The sequence below is a fragment of the Lolium rigidum genome, chromosome 5, assembly GCF_022539505.1.
Source record: "Lolium rigidum isolate FL_2022 chromosome 5, APGP_CSIRO_Lrig_0.1, whole genome shotgun sequence".
In the NCBI taxonomy this organism is placed as follows: Eukaryota; Viridiplantae; Streptophyta; class Magnoliopsida; order Poales; family Poaceae; genus Lolium; species Lolium rigidum.
Genome location: NC_061512.1, coordinates 243,039,899 through 243,053,229, shown reverse-complemented (window position 1 = coordinate 243,053,229; position 13,331 = coordinate 243,039,899). Strand labels below are relative to the sequence as shown.

Genomic DNA, 13,331 nt, shown 5'->3' with positions numbered 1-13,331 from the left:
GGCACCCTTCCTTCACGAAGAGGTCACTTGGACACCAACCAAGCCAACTAGGAGGTCACCCTCGAAGAGTAACAAGCTCACAGTCTCTCACTCGAATAAATCATGGTGGAGAGCTCAACACTATCCAATGATGCAAAGCAAGAACACCAGAGGTGTTCAAATCCTTCACACTCAAATCCCACCAAAGCAACAAATGCTAGGATGAGATTAGAGAGGAAGAATAAAGGAGGAAATCAACAAATGACTCCAAGATCTAGATCCAAAGGGTTTCCCTCACTTAGAGGAGAAATGGATTGGTGAGGATTGTAGATCTAGATATCCTCTCTTAGATCCCTCAAAATTAGCAAGAATCATAGGGGAATCAAGAGATAGGGAAAGTTGTTCAAAGTCAACAATGGAGGAGAGAGAGTGGATGAACTTATCCAGCCCAAGGTGGAAGAGGGCCTATTTTTAGTCTAAGAGAAAATAGAACCGTTGGGGAGAAAACGGGCAGAAGAATCGACCCAGCTAGCTAGCCGGTCCACCGGCCTGGGCGCCGGACAGGCCGGCGCACAGGTCGGCAGCATCGGTCGACAGGCCGGACGGGGTGCAGCAGGCTGACAACGGCCAAAAGAGCCCAACCGGCGAAGGGGCCGGTCGACCGGGCGCTGGGCCGGCCGGTCCGGCGGCCACCGGGCGGGACGCCGTGCAGGAACTGGCAGGGCTAGAATAGACCCTGGACAGCGCCGGTGGGCACCAGTGCTAGGGCCGGTGCGCACCGGATGGGCCGGTGGTAGGCTCGGTGGTGCCGGGCGGTGGGCCGGACTGCTTCAGGCCAACACCTTTTCTTTTTTCTTTTAAAACAGAAAATGCTCCCGAACTCCGATTGATATGAAACCAATTTTGTTGGAAATATTGAGACTTCTCATAGAATATTTTTAGATGATTTTAGAGAGGGAGTCCCCCACCGTCAAGAAATGGTAAATACGTCCAAAGAAAACGCAATAGAAGATGCATGCGGATTCCGTTTGGGCATGTTGAAAAGCTAGCAACAAGCTCAAGAACCTCAGACAGAGAATACCAAGAAGCAATAGGGATATGCAAAGTATGCAAACGACTAGGCTTCCTAAGACGATGTGATCAACAAGTTACCCAACCGAAAGCCCCTCTTGATAGTGCGGCTATCTATTCTATAATCCGGTCTCCCAACAACCACCTTGAGACCGGTAAAAGGAAAACCTAGCAAGGCCATACCTTTGCCTTGCGCATCCCGCTTGATCTTGATGATAACTCTTCAAGCTTCACTCAAGCCAGAATGCCTTACTTGATCATTGTTGCTTCGTGAAGGCTCACAAACGCTCCCCCATACACCATGATGGGAAAGCTCCATTGATGCAATCTTCACATGTCCATTATCACTAAATGGACGGCAAGCTTCAAGCATGTGATCCTCTTGAGATGCTCAACTTAAACTTACCCAACTCAACCTTGATGACAATCACCACTTGGTATCATCCTCTCATGGGCTATATGAGATCTCACTTTTGATGCATGCCCATGAAAAGATATCTAACCCACATAGAAACACAAGAGCACATATATGATGGGTTAGTTCATGAAACATGATTGATAAGGATTACCATACCACATGACTTCACGTGGCACATTATTCATGCTTCATGTGTTGATCAAACTTGAATCTATTCTTCACTCTTTGTATTGGTCAATATTCTATCTTCTCATGCTCTATCTTACTATCTTGATCATTCATTGCTTAACACATAAGCTAGAGCATGGCTAATATCGAGTTCCACATAAGAACTCCATCTTCATTTCTTCTTCTTGATCATATCACATATATGTCTTCAAATCGATGATCTTGATGCCAATATTCAAGGTATATCTTTTATCTTCATGACATTCATACTTGAATCCAACACATGGACTACAAGTATTTCCTATGAAATATTCCTTCATATAAACTCAATGAAAACATTAGTCCATATGGGTTGTCATTAATTACGAAAACCACACATAGGGGCAATGTACCCTTACAAAACCTCACATCCGAAAGGGATTTGGAGGGGGGCTTACAAAAGGGCATCATCCTTACTACTGAATAAATTATTTGATGCCGCATCATCCTCCATCATCAACCACGTCATCTCCATCACCACAACCATTCCCATCTCATTTACTTCCATCTTGTTGTAGTTCCCATTGATATTGTGTATTTGCACTTGTATTAATCCATAAACTCATATTCATTCTATATGCCTACGATGATGTTGTTAATTGTTTCCATGAATAAGTAGTTTACTTAGTTCTTGTGAGATGGAGAAATCCTAGCAATATTTTATATATGCAGTAGAGATGATTTATTAATTTGGTTCATGATTAGGTGTTGGTTTACTCTCTAGATAGTATATGAAGTCGACCATGTAATATTCGTATTTGGGATTATAAAGGGAATTACCTTTCGACATGTGGTAGTATGTACGGTGCTACATGACATAGCGTAATGACATGCTATTTATATGGTCAAGGAGGATAAAGAGAGATTCACAAAGCTCATATAAATATTCATGGCAAAATCCTTAATTATGAGGGATAAGAGTGTCTTACTTATGACCATCATAGTAGTTATTCGTCATGAAATTACATATGGCTCTCTAACTATTCTATAGGTGCGTCCTATATTTTCCAAGAATATTTCGCCTTACTAAAGTTTCATTACTATTTGCTCATACCATATTATTTACCATATATTTTCTCGGATCGGAGCGGATATTGACCGGTATCGGATTCAAATGCGGATATATCGGACTACGGATTCGAATCGGAAATGGGACGAACTCGGACTGGAAACAAACATAGTAAGATATATGCTCTCAATGGTAGATAGTTATAACTCTTGCAAATATTGAGAGAGATTTAAACTTTTAGTCTTGTGTAGTTAAGAAGAAAGAGACACAATTTACGCTAAAGCTTAAGAATTGAATTGTTAACTCAATAAATACAAACCTTGTGAATTGTCCTTGATATTGATTTAGAAATAGAATTATCCTGTTTAAAACGTTAGAATTATCCTAATTAAATATCAAATAATCCATATCCGCATGCTATCTGCTATACCATATCCTATATTCGGAGCACCACTTCGAAAATCGAATATCCTTATGCACCGAATTTCTTAAAATTAGATATAAACAAGTTAACACGAATTCGGGCCGATTTCGAAATTATCCTACTACCAGTTTACCCGGCGCGGCCCAGGGTATCAAAGTCAAGCCGAGCCAGATCCACGCGGCCGGCACGTGAGAAGTGACACCACACTCTGTCAGTCGTGCAGCCGCACTCCCCGGCCGCCGCTGCCGGTCTCCTCCGTCGCAGATCCCCAAACCATCAGCAAGCCGCCGCCGGCCCGCCACCGCTGAGCTCCACATGGCGACCTCTACCGCCGCCGCCACGTCCCTCTCCTACCACCTCCTGGCGCCGAAACCCAAACCCAGAACCTCCCTCCTCCCCCGCAAGCCCTCCCGCGCCGCCAGCGCCATTTCCGCCTCCGCCGCCGCGGCCTCCGACTTCCTCGCCCCGGTCCCCTCCCTCAAGTCCCGCCTGGCCTCCGGCGACACCCTCTACGGCCTCTTCCTGCTCTCCTTCTCCCCCACCCTCGCCGAGATCGCGGGGCTCGCCGGCTACGACTACGTGGTCGTCGACATGGAGCACGGGCCCGGCGGCATCCCGGAGGCGCTCGCCTGCCTCCGCGCCCTCGACGCCGCCCGCACCCCCGCCGTGCTCCGCCTCCCGGAGGCCTGCCCCGTCTGGGCCAAGAAGGCGCTCGACCTGGGCCCCGCCGGCCTCATGCTCCCCGCCGTCGAGTCCCCCGCCGCCGCCGCCGAGGCCGTCTCGTGCTGCCGCTACCCGCCCCGCGGCGTCCGCGGCGCCGCCTACCCGATCGTCCGCGCGTCCGCGTACGGCCTCGACGACTCCTACGTCTCCCGCTGCGAGGACGACACGCTCATCATCTGCCAGGTCGAGACCGCCGCCGGCGTCGCGGAGGTCGAAGCCATTGCCGCTGTTGAAGGGGTCGACGTCGTCCAGATGGGCCCGCTCGACCTGTCGGCGAGCATGGGGTACCTGTGGGATCCCGGGAACAGGAAGGTGCGCGCGACGCTCAGGGAGGCCGAGAAGAAGGTGCTGGAGGCCAGGAAGAAGAAGGGTGCTGCTCCGGAGACCAATGCGGCTTTCCTGGGTGGGTTTGCGATGCCCAACGACCCACCCGAGCAGCTCAAGCTGAGGGGGTACAATATGGTGGCCGGAGCAGTGGACATCGGGTTGTTCCGGAAGGCGGCATTGGAGAATGTCAAGCGGTTCAGGGAGGCATCGATGGAGATCGGTGAAGAGGACGATGAGGAGGATGAGAAGGAAGATGGATACTGGAGTGAGTGAGCACCGAGCTTAGCTAGCTCGGCGGGGAACTGGTGATGGGTTCTTTTGTTTCTGTTCTGAACTGAAACTTCAGGGGCTCCATTTGGTGTACTCTTGTTTAGTGGACGATTTGGTTTTCATGAAGCAATCTGTTTGGGCACCTTTGTGTTCCCATTTGTAGGTGGTAACTGGTGAGCACCAATAAAGAGTTGGATTTTACTGAAATGCTGCTGCACCCTTTTCTTTCATTTTATTTTGCACATTCAGAAAGAGAGAAATTTGTATGAGCCAAACACCAGAAGTTACTCATGGTAAGAGAAAAACAATGGTAATTTTTACTAAAGGATTGTTGATGACTTGTCTTTGTGGGGTCAGCGCAAGCTATATAGCCGGAGTCCAGATTGTCTATCTCAGCACTTGCTCAACCTCAACCACTGGTTCAGATATGCGGGCACATCCCATCCAGAACCATTTAGGTCCTTTGGACACTTCCACATCCAAAAATATCTCCTTCCAGTAACAGGATGCAGCCTTAGCAGTTAGGGGCTGAGCTCTCTCCTGGTTCTCTCCCAAGTTTTTGTTCTTCTTTATCTCATGACCACGATGATTGCGGCTAGCTCCATAGTGAAAACCAACCTTCCTTGCTCGTCAAGGATATCCTCCTGCTCAGACTTCACATCTGGTCATTCTTGGCGCCCATTAGAGGCTGCAAAGCATTACCGGGCGCATGGCGTGCGCTCCCTGCGGATAACATGTGCTGCCACTAAGACTGCGAAATCCCCAGGTACTCGATGTGTTTGCTTCCTTTTATTTGATATGGACCTGTTAATTATTCTGTTGTGCATGATATTATCTTGGCATGTTCCCTTTTATTATTGCAGCTGAAGAAGAATGGAAGATCAAGCGGCAACTCCTATTAGAGAAGCGGGTAATAACCATCATTCTGTCTGTTAACTATTCTTCTGATAAACATATATGAAGTTGGCTGCGAAATTGTTAGCTTACTTTTTATGAAGGGGGTTGAAGTAACACATTAAAAAGTAGGAAAATTATAGATTCTGTGTGAAATAGGCCCTGTATTGACATTTGTGGGGACTGATCTATCTATTCTTGTTGATTCATAAGTTAATTGGCTTAATTTACTGTTGACTCAAGGTGACCCTTCTATGCTTAGCAGCCGCCATTTACATCAGAGGTGTTTCTGTTGCTTGGTTTTGCAGGTACGTAGTGTTGATGTGAAGGAAGCACTGCGCCTTCAAAAGGAAAACGGCTTTGTAATTCTTGATGTCAGACCAGAAGCAGAGTTTAAACAGGTATCTTGCAGTTGCCGACTTGCTGTTTCAGGCTCTTGGGGTTAGAGCGAACACTTCAACATTACCACTATCTTTTGTACAATTCATGAGTCAGAAACACTAACTGGAGCAAATTTCGTATGTGTCCGTGATCATGCACTGAATCAACAATACTGTTTTAAATGCAATTCTACATAAACGAACGTGAAACATATGTTGCAATATATATGAAAAAAAATCAGCTTGGGAATACCTAAAAGGATAACAGTGATGTAATCCTTTCCAATGATGTCTAAGAAATTAGCGAACCTTGCTTTGATATACTATGAAGTGCTTAATATAATGGAATGTTATATTTCAGTCTGGGGTACTGGCACCATAGTTATGGATTTTATTTCTATGCAGGCTCACCCACCTGGTGCCGTTAATGTACAAATATACAGATTAATAAAGGAGTGGACAGCATGGGATATTGCAAGGCGGGCAGCATTTGCATTCTTTGGCATATTTGCTGGAACAGAAGAGAATCCTGAGTTCATAAAAAGTAGGGTAGCAAGTTATGCACTTCTGTTTGATACTTCCTCACCATTTATATGTAATAGCAATCACATGCAGAGGCCACCTTTGTGTAGGTGTTGAAGAAAAACTTGGTAAAGATGCAAAAATAATTGTAGCATGTTCAGCAGGAGGAACAATGAAGCCAACACTGAATCTACCTGATGGGAAGCAATCAAGGTATATTATGTTGCCCAAGCATTATTTACCGCTAAACTTGATTCCTTTCCACGGATTGTCGGTCCTTTCCTTATTGTCATGAAGGTGCTGAACTCCTTATACTGTTTATTGACGCGTTTTGGCTTAAATAAAATTTGATGCATCTATCCTGAAATGGAAGTTTCTTTTTTTTTCTACTGTATATTTGTTTCAGCTATTTTCTTACTGCCGACACTGTAGATCTGACACGTTCTAGTGTTACCGTGTGGTTGTCAACTGGTCATGATTGATTTTCAACGTTCACATGTTATCCTGTCAACAACCATAGATGATTCTTTGAGATACTAAGGTACATGATATTTACAACAATAACTGGTCCAGGTACTCGAGCAATAAAATTAGTCTACATGAAAAAAAATGCTATCTGTGGATGGGCTCTGGGCCCAGTTGTGAGAGGCCCGGTGGCATCTTTGAGCTGACCCTAGTTCGAGTCCGAATTGGATTTCAGTGTCTCACATCTGCTGGTGTCCTGTATAGTGTTCTGTAGAAAGTGTTATACATGGATGGATGTTAACAACATTCTCTAGCTCTTCTTTTGCAAAATTCCAGAATCTTTTGAGTATGTATAATTTAGCGTACATGTACTATAATGCGCATCCCCATGGGTAACCACGTATGTAGGGGTATAATCGGCAATTTCACATCATAAGCAATAAGGAAAGCGGAATATAAAAAATATTTCCAAGGTTGCAGGGTATGGTTGATTAATTAATCTTTCCAAATCTAATCCCGGTTCGTTGGAACCATATAAGCCCATACCCAGAACTCCGATTAAGAAAAAGATGGAACCGTGCATGTGTTTACGTTGAGCATATTCAATCAGCCGGAAGACCAGACACAGTTTCAGAGTTTCCAGTCCATACCATACTGCACGTCCACATGAAGCAAAGTTGAAGAGGAAGTATTTGTAGAGTGCTAGCTAATCTCAGTGCTAGTTTAGACCTTCTTCCCTCATTTCTGGATTTCTGTTATTCCATGATGAGTTAGGCCATTGAGATTTAGATATTTCAGGTTAAATCATAGCTGAGAACCGTCAGTGTTAATCTCTTGCTTCCGCAAAACTGTGAACTTCAAATTTTAATGATCCATGCAAAATCACGATGACACTTGGAGAATTGCTATGCAGCTTTCATTGAGAATAGCTTCCAATCCATACCACACTGCACTGTAGTAGTTATGCCTTCTTCGCCTTCTGGATTGCTCTTGTTTCATGACGTTTTTGACCATTGATATTCAGATATCAGATTTTTCAGGTAGGTAAATCATAGTGGAGAACCAGCAGTGTTAATTCCATCTGCAAAGCTATGAACTTAATAATTCATGCAAAATCACGGTGGCACTTGGAGAATCGCCATGCAGCTTACATTCATGTAGTTTGAATAGATATCCTCGGATCATTTTCTTGGTCTGTAATTTCTACTTTAAGAAGAAAAATGGTAGCGTCTGGACTATTTGCAAGAACTTAAAGTCTGAATCGTTTTCCATAGCAGCATACCCGATGACAGAGTTTAACAAAATCCACTGGTTTGTTTGGCTCTGGCAGGTCTCTGATAGCAGCATACCTGCTGGTCCTAGACGGTTACAAGAATGTGTTCCATCTAGAGGGAGGACTCTACCAATGGTTCAAGGAAGACCTGCCAGCTGAAGCAGAGGAAGAAAACTGAGCAGGGAAGGACCTCTCTGTTATTAGTTGCTACAACATTGTTGTTCATAGACGGAGTTGCAGTGAGTTGTAATGATGCTTTCCACGGATCAATCTTGCCTAGGTTTTTGCCTTTCTATTTGGCGATGAAAAATAAAGTGCAAAAGGTGTAATATGTAGACCGAACTATACTGGCTTTGTAGGGAAAATGAGCTTCCCCAATTCAATGGCAGATGTGATCACACGGTCACGGACGAAGAATTCCACCATTTCTTCTCCCACGAGTGTATATATATACATGCACATCAATGCAAGGTGTAATGTCTGCAAGTTCTTTGCAATGAACAACAATTAATCTTTACAATTAGCTGCAGTGTCTCGCAACACCATCAGGACGAACACAAGAAACCAGTTTCAACGGCTAGTCGTCCATCATGTCATCGGTCACGAACAGGCGCACTGCGAGGAGGGGCTCTTCTTCATGGCGCTGGTCTCCATGATGGGGTCGTTCAAATCCACCGTGGTTCCCTTCAGCGACAGCACCTCGCCGCCCCCACCTCCATCGCCGCCGTGCCGCTCCCGCCGCGCCTCGTCGAGCTGGAGCGCACGGCGGGAGACGACGGCGAAGACCTCCTCGAGGAGCGCCATGAATGCGCGCTCCACGTTGTCACCGGTCAGCGCCGACGCCTCCGAGAAGAAGAGCCCCTGCTCCTCCGCCAGCTGCGCGGCCTCGTCGGTGGTCACCTCGCGCGGGCGGTGCGCCGGCGCCAGGTCGGCCTTGTTGCCGACGAGGGACACCACGGTGGAGCCGTCGGCGTGGGCGCGGAGCTCCTCCACCCACCGGGGCACGTGGTCGAACGTCGACCGCCGCGTCACGTCGTACACCACCATGGCGCCCAGCGCGCCGCGGTAGTAGGCGCTCGTCACCGCCCGGTACCTGCTCTCCACACACGCACGATTATATCAGTCAAACACTTCTTTATGTGGAGAAATTCAGTTGAACATTTCATGTTTCATCTTATCGATGTGCTCAGATTTGTCATGTCAAAGAAGTGCTCAAATTTATTTGTGAAAAAAATCCTCTGGTTGGAACATAGCATGAGTGGTATGAATAGAGTACACTGTCGCACTCGGACCCTGAGCTTTCCTGCATTCAGTTTTCGTCCTAATTAAACATCTCAGGCCTGTACTAGATATTTTATGAGAGTTAGTGAAGATAATCCTCACGGGGATTATGTAAAACTCCTACCTTCACCCAATACCCTCAAATCCGCAAGGTAGGGGTTGTGTATTTGCTGGCGGACCGTCACCGCCATCAAAGGAGGGGCCAGTCTAGTTAGACCAGGCTAAGACCACTCATAGTGGGAGTAACATAGCTAGTAACATCACATATCTCAAGATATTTTGGTGACATGGCATGCCAATAAATGAAAAAAGATAGTGAGGTGGTAACTAGCTATGTTTCCATAACAGCACACACCCCAAGGCAAAATGAGTCTACAACATAATAAATGACACAATGCATGACACCACATATAAGTTACTACTTACTACCCACTATAAAGGTAGTAACCTAGACGACCAGCCTAAATTAAGCGTATATTGGCCTAATTAGTTCTGAGAATTTAATGCCTTAATGAATATTATGGGTCAAAATGCCTCACTGATTTTGTTTTACGTTCCATCAGTGTGTGTATTGAATAACTAAAAAAAATACACTAGAATTTGGAAAAAGGTGGAGATTAAACTAGCCCAGCACACTAGAACCAAACATTTTTTAAGGAACACATGGCCATTTGAGGCATGGTGGATATTACCTCACTAATCCCCACGAAAATTTAGTACCAAACAAGAACCAAGGGTCCTACAAAAGCTCTAAAATTAAGAAACCATTTACTTCTAAAGGAAAATTATCACCCGAGCTATCCCTAGAAACACATGCAACGTGGAAGACAGGTGAACACAATAAACATAAACAACACCGACAAAAATAGAACATTTGCAACATAAATTTAATCCTTCACAATAGACATCTAAAATTATTGCAGTTGTGTGCCTGTGTGTGCGTAACAAACATCACACACGCGCGCACACACAATTCTAGCGTTTTATTTTTTTGAGAAAACAACACTCTGTTGTTCAGCACAAAAATATAGGTAACACAAAAATATATTTTCATTGTTTAGTTATTTAGATCAAACTTAGTAAGTTTAACTTTTGAATTTTTTTTTCGAACCGAGTTAGAATTGTTTCATAAGATTGAGCTTTGTTCTAGACAAATTTGAAGTTATTGAACCAAAAGTTAACTTGGAGTAAAGTTCATGGTCTAAAGTAGTCTTTGACCATGCATATTACTCCTAAAACAACAACATACAACAACGTACAACAACATCAAAGCCTTTTTCCCAAGCAAGTTGAGGTAGGCTAGATATGAAACCCGTCAGAAATAAAAGGAAGCCAAAACAAGAATGAGAAGGAAAAAAGAGAGTAAACTAAGATTCCGGCATATGGATAGCCTTCATGCCGTCCTATCAAGAGTCAAGATTTTAGGTACATTCCAATCCCTCATGTCTCTCTTAACCGCCTCCGCCCAAGTCAACTTTGGTCATCGCCCCGTTCCAAAAAGAATACAACAAAACACTGAAACAAATTCTACAACAAAACACCAATTAACAAAAGTATAGTTAGAATAGTTAGGCAAGAATGGTACTCGCTCCGTTCCAAAAAGAATGTTGCAGATTTATCAAAGTATGAATAGGTACATCTAAATTTAGATAAAGTGAGACATTATTTTTGGGACGTTGGGAGTATTATATTTTTCATAGATAACGGTTTTACATATGTATTCATCTACTTTTAACTTAAATATTCATGAAAAAAGTAACAATCAAGGTCGTGTAATAAAACATATGTTAAAAATACACCTATTTTAAAGAATAAAATAACATTTAGCACGATGCTTTTATGAACATGGATACATTTTATCTCACTCTAAAACTTTGCAAACAAAAAATGGTTTTGGAAATTTATGAAAAGTTCAAGCACTTGCAATTGGATGGAAAACTACCCTCGCAAGTTTCATAAATGTAATATCACCATCTTTTACCGATGTGAAAAAACATATTTTTGCGTAACTATTAATGCTCCCCTCTATTTCGAAAAGGATCTCACACATTTATCTAAATTTGGATATAGTTATACACTAAATAAAAAAATGCTCACACATTGTTGGTTGAAAATAACAGTGGCAAGTTTCCACCAGGATACAAACATGTGTGAATGTTTTAAAAAAAAAATATTCAAACCATACGGATATGATTTGTGATAAATTTGGAAAAAGTGAGAACAAATGTACCCCTGTACTAAAAAATACTATAGACTATATATACATAGCAACATCTAAACATACGTGAATGATGTAAAACATATAATTCATCTAGTCTAGAATTCTCTAGGTAGTACGTAACAAACATGTCTCAATCTGGACACAAGGGCACGTATGACCACTCCACTAAGTTAAAAGATTTTGCGAGTCTGTTCCTAGAAAGGAGGAAAAGGCAGATTTTTCGTTTGCAGGGATCACTTTCAGAGGACGGCGTGCTCTAGTGGACCGCAGAATCGTCCTCAGCAGCAGCAGAATCGACATGTGGCTGTCGCATTTGAATGCGGGCGTAGCTTTCGCCTTGCTAGCTCCATGAAAGTTGGCTACCACTCAGCAACCCTCATCTTATCACCTTCCTTCTTGCGTGCTGATCCGATTAGGGATCATCGGCTTAAATACAATGGATGGTGAGGTGGACCGGCACCATGGATTGCCTGATCCGGAAGCAAGCAAGAGCTCCGGCGAATTGCAATCGTACTTGGCGCTATGTACCAAACTACCAATCATGTGACGGAGGTACGCGGCCAGATACAGGATGCACGTACCCAACTAACTAAGCAAACTCTTGTCCTTTGTGGAACAAGAAACTCCATCTTGCAATCAGTCTTCGAAACTGTCGACCTATTGTTGCTTGTTTGCATCGGCTTAGTGCCGAAACCGAATGTGACACATATGATTCTGAAGTAATGTATGCACTAATTTAGTAGGCAAGCATTCATCTTTAGTCATGTGACCAATGGTCGTATCTTTGACGCGGCAAAGATCAACCAGTTCGCAGAGAACCTCGATCAAACCGTAGAAGGAAAGCGAACGACTAGTATGTCTGAACATAGCCAATCGCGAAGCCGTGCTCGCGCCGGCGTGGTCGACGGGCATGCCCGGCCGGAGATGGGAGGGGAGCTAAAGTGAAAGTGAAGGCTGCGCGCGTACCTCTCCTGGCCGGCGGTGTCCCATATCTGGGCCTTGACGCGCTTGCGGTGGAGGGTGAGGGTGCGTGTCTGGAACTCGACCCCGATGGTGGACTTGGAGTCGAGGAAGAACTCGTCCTTGGCGAACCGCCCCAGCAGCTGCGTCTTCCCCACCGCCGAGTCGCCCACCACCACCACCTTGAACACGTAGTCGATCTCCCCCTCCTTCTCCCCTTCCCACCCCGCCGCCGCCTCCTCCTCCTTCCCCCGGGACACCATAGCTTCCTTCAGCCGAAGCCTTGATCGCTCTGCTCCTGGAGATCCTGTGTCTGCCTTGATCACCTCGGCTTGATCGATCGCCCTTCTTCTTGTCTATCTTTTCTTGATGAAGTTCTTGAGATGATGCGTGCACTTTGTGACGGAAACTGCCTCTAAATCTTAGCTAGCTAGGAGCCTAGGATGTGCTGTGGCATGGCTCTATGGCGGCAACTTGGCGTGTCACCGGTGCTTTTGAGGTTTTGCTTTGTGCCTGCCGCCCCGGCATCTACCAGCCTTTGTGCGACGGTGGGGCGTATCGTATGTGCGTGTCCTGCTTTCGGAGGGAACAGGGAAGGGCTGCTGCTGCACAAGGGGGGGACTTTGGTGTGTGCGTGGCCTTGTTTCTTTTCTTTGCGTGTTCTGCTTTAGACGTGCCTCCCTTTTCTCTGTGCGTGTTGCCTCTTGTTGCTTTTCTTGCAGTGCTCGAAAGCCAGGGGTAGCCGTGGTTTTGCTTGGAGCGGGCGTTCCTTCACATCTCCGTGTCCTCTGTCCACGGCAACATGACAGCGCAGTAAATGGGAACGGTGTAATTGGAGGACTGAGATCCGGTGCCCCGACTGAGGCAGGGCACGGATGAACAGTACCGTGCCCTATAGACCAGATTT

General features: G+C 45.2%; 3 protein-coding genes across 4 annotated transcripts; 2 read left to right on the top strand and 1 right to left on the bottom strand.

Moving 5' to 3' along the window:
- The first annotated feature begins 3,423 nt into the window (after window positions 1-3,423).
- LOC124654840 (4-hydroxy-2-oxovalerate aldolase-like) lies at window positions 3,424-4,635 on the top strand. The gene has a single exon (XM_047193826.1). The coding sequence runs from the start codon at window positions 3,424-3,426 to the stop codon at window positions 4,429-4,431; it is 1,008 nt and encodes a 335-aa protein (XP_047049782.1). The 3' UTR covers window positions 4,432-4,635.
- Window positions 4,636-4,899: 264 nt separating this feature from the next.
- Window positions 4,900-8,387, top strand: LOC124655435 (rhodanese-like domain-containing protein 14, chloroplastic). Its single transcript, XM_047194331.1, has 6 exons — window positions 4,900-5,194; window positions 5,292-5,338; window positions 5,631-5,723; window positions 6,108-6,246; window positions 6,335-6,437; window positions 8,020-8,387. The coding sequence occupies exons 1-6, from the start codon at window positions 5,005-5,007 to the stop codon at window positions 8,138-8,140; spliced, it is 693 nt and encodes a 230-aa protein (XP_047050287.1). The 5' UTR covers window positions 4,900-5,004; the 3' UTR covers window positions 8,141-8,387.
- Window positions 8,371-13,023, bottom strand: LOC124655434 (ras-related protein Rab11A-like). 2 transcript variants are annotated; one of them, XR_006988682.1, is made up of 3 exons: window positions 12,431-13,023; window positions 8,486-9,055; window positions 8,371-8,427 (listed from the first exon to the last, which is right to left on the bottom strand). XR_006988682.1 is itself a non-coding variant. In XM_047194330.1 (2 exons), exons 1-2 carry the CDS (start codon window positions 12,685-12,687, stop codon window positions 8,563-8,565), a joined length of 750 nt encoding a protein of 249 aa, XP_047050286.1. In that variant the 5' UTR covers window positions 12,688-13,023; the 3' UTR covers window positions 8,371-8,562. The 2 variants fall into 2 exon arrangements, 1 of the variants encoding a protein (XP_047050286.1); XM_047194330.1 differs by having other exon boundaries at window positions 8,371-9,055.
- Between the last annotated feature and the right edge of the window lie 308 nt (window positions 13,024-13,331).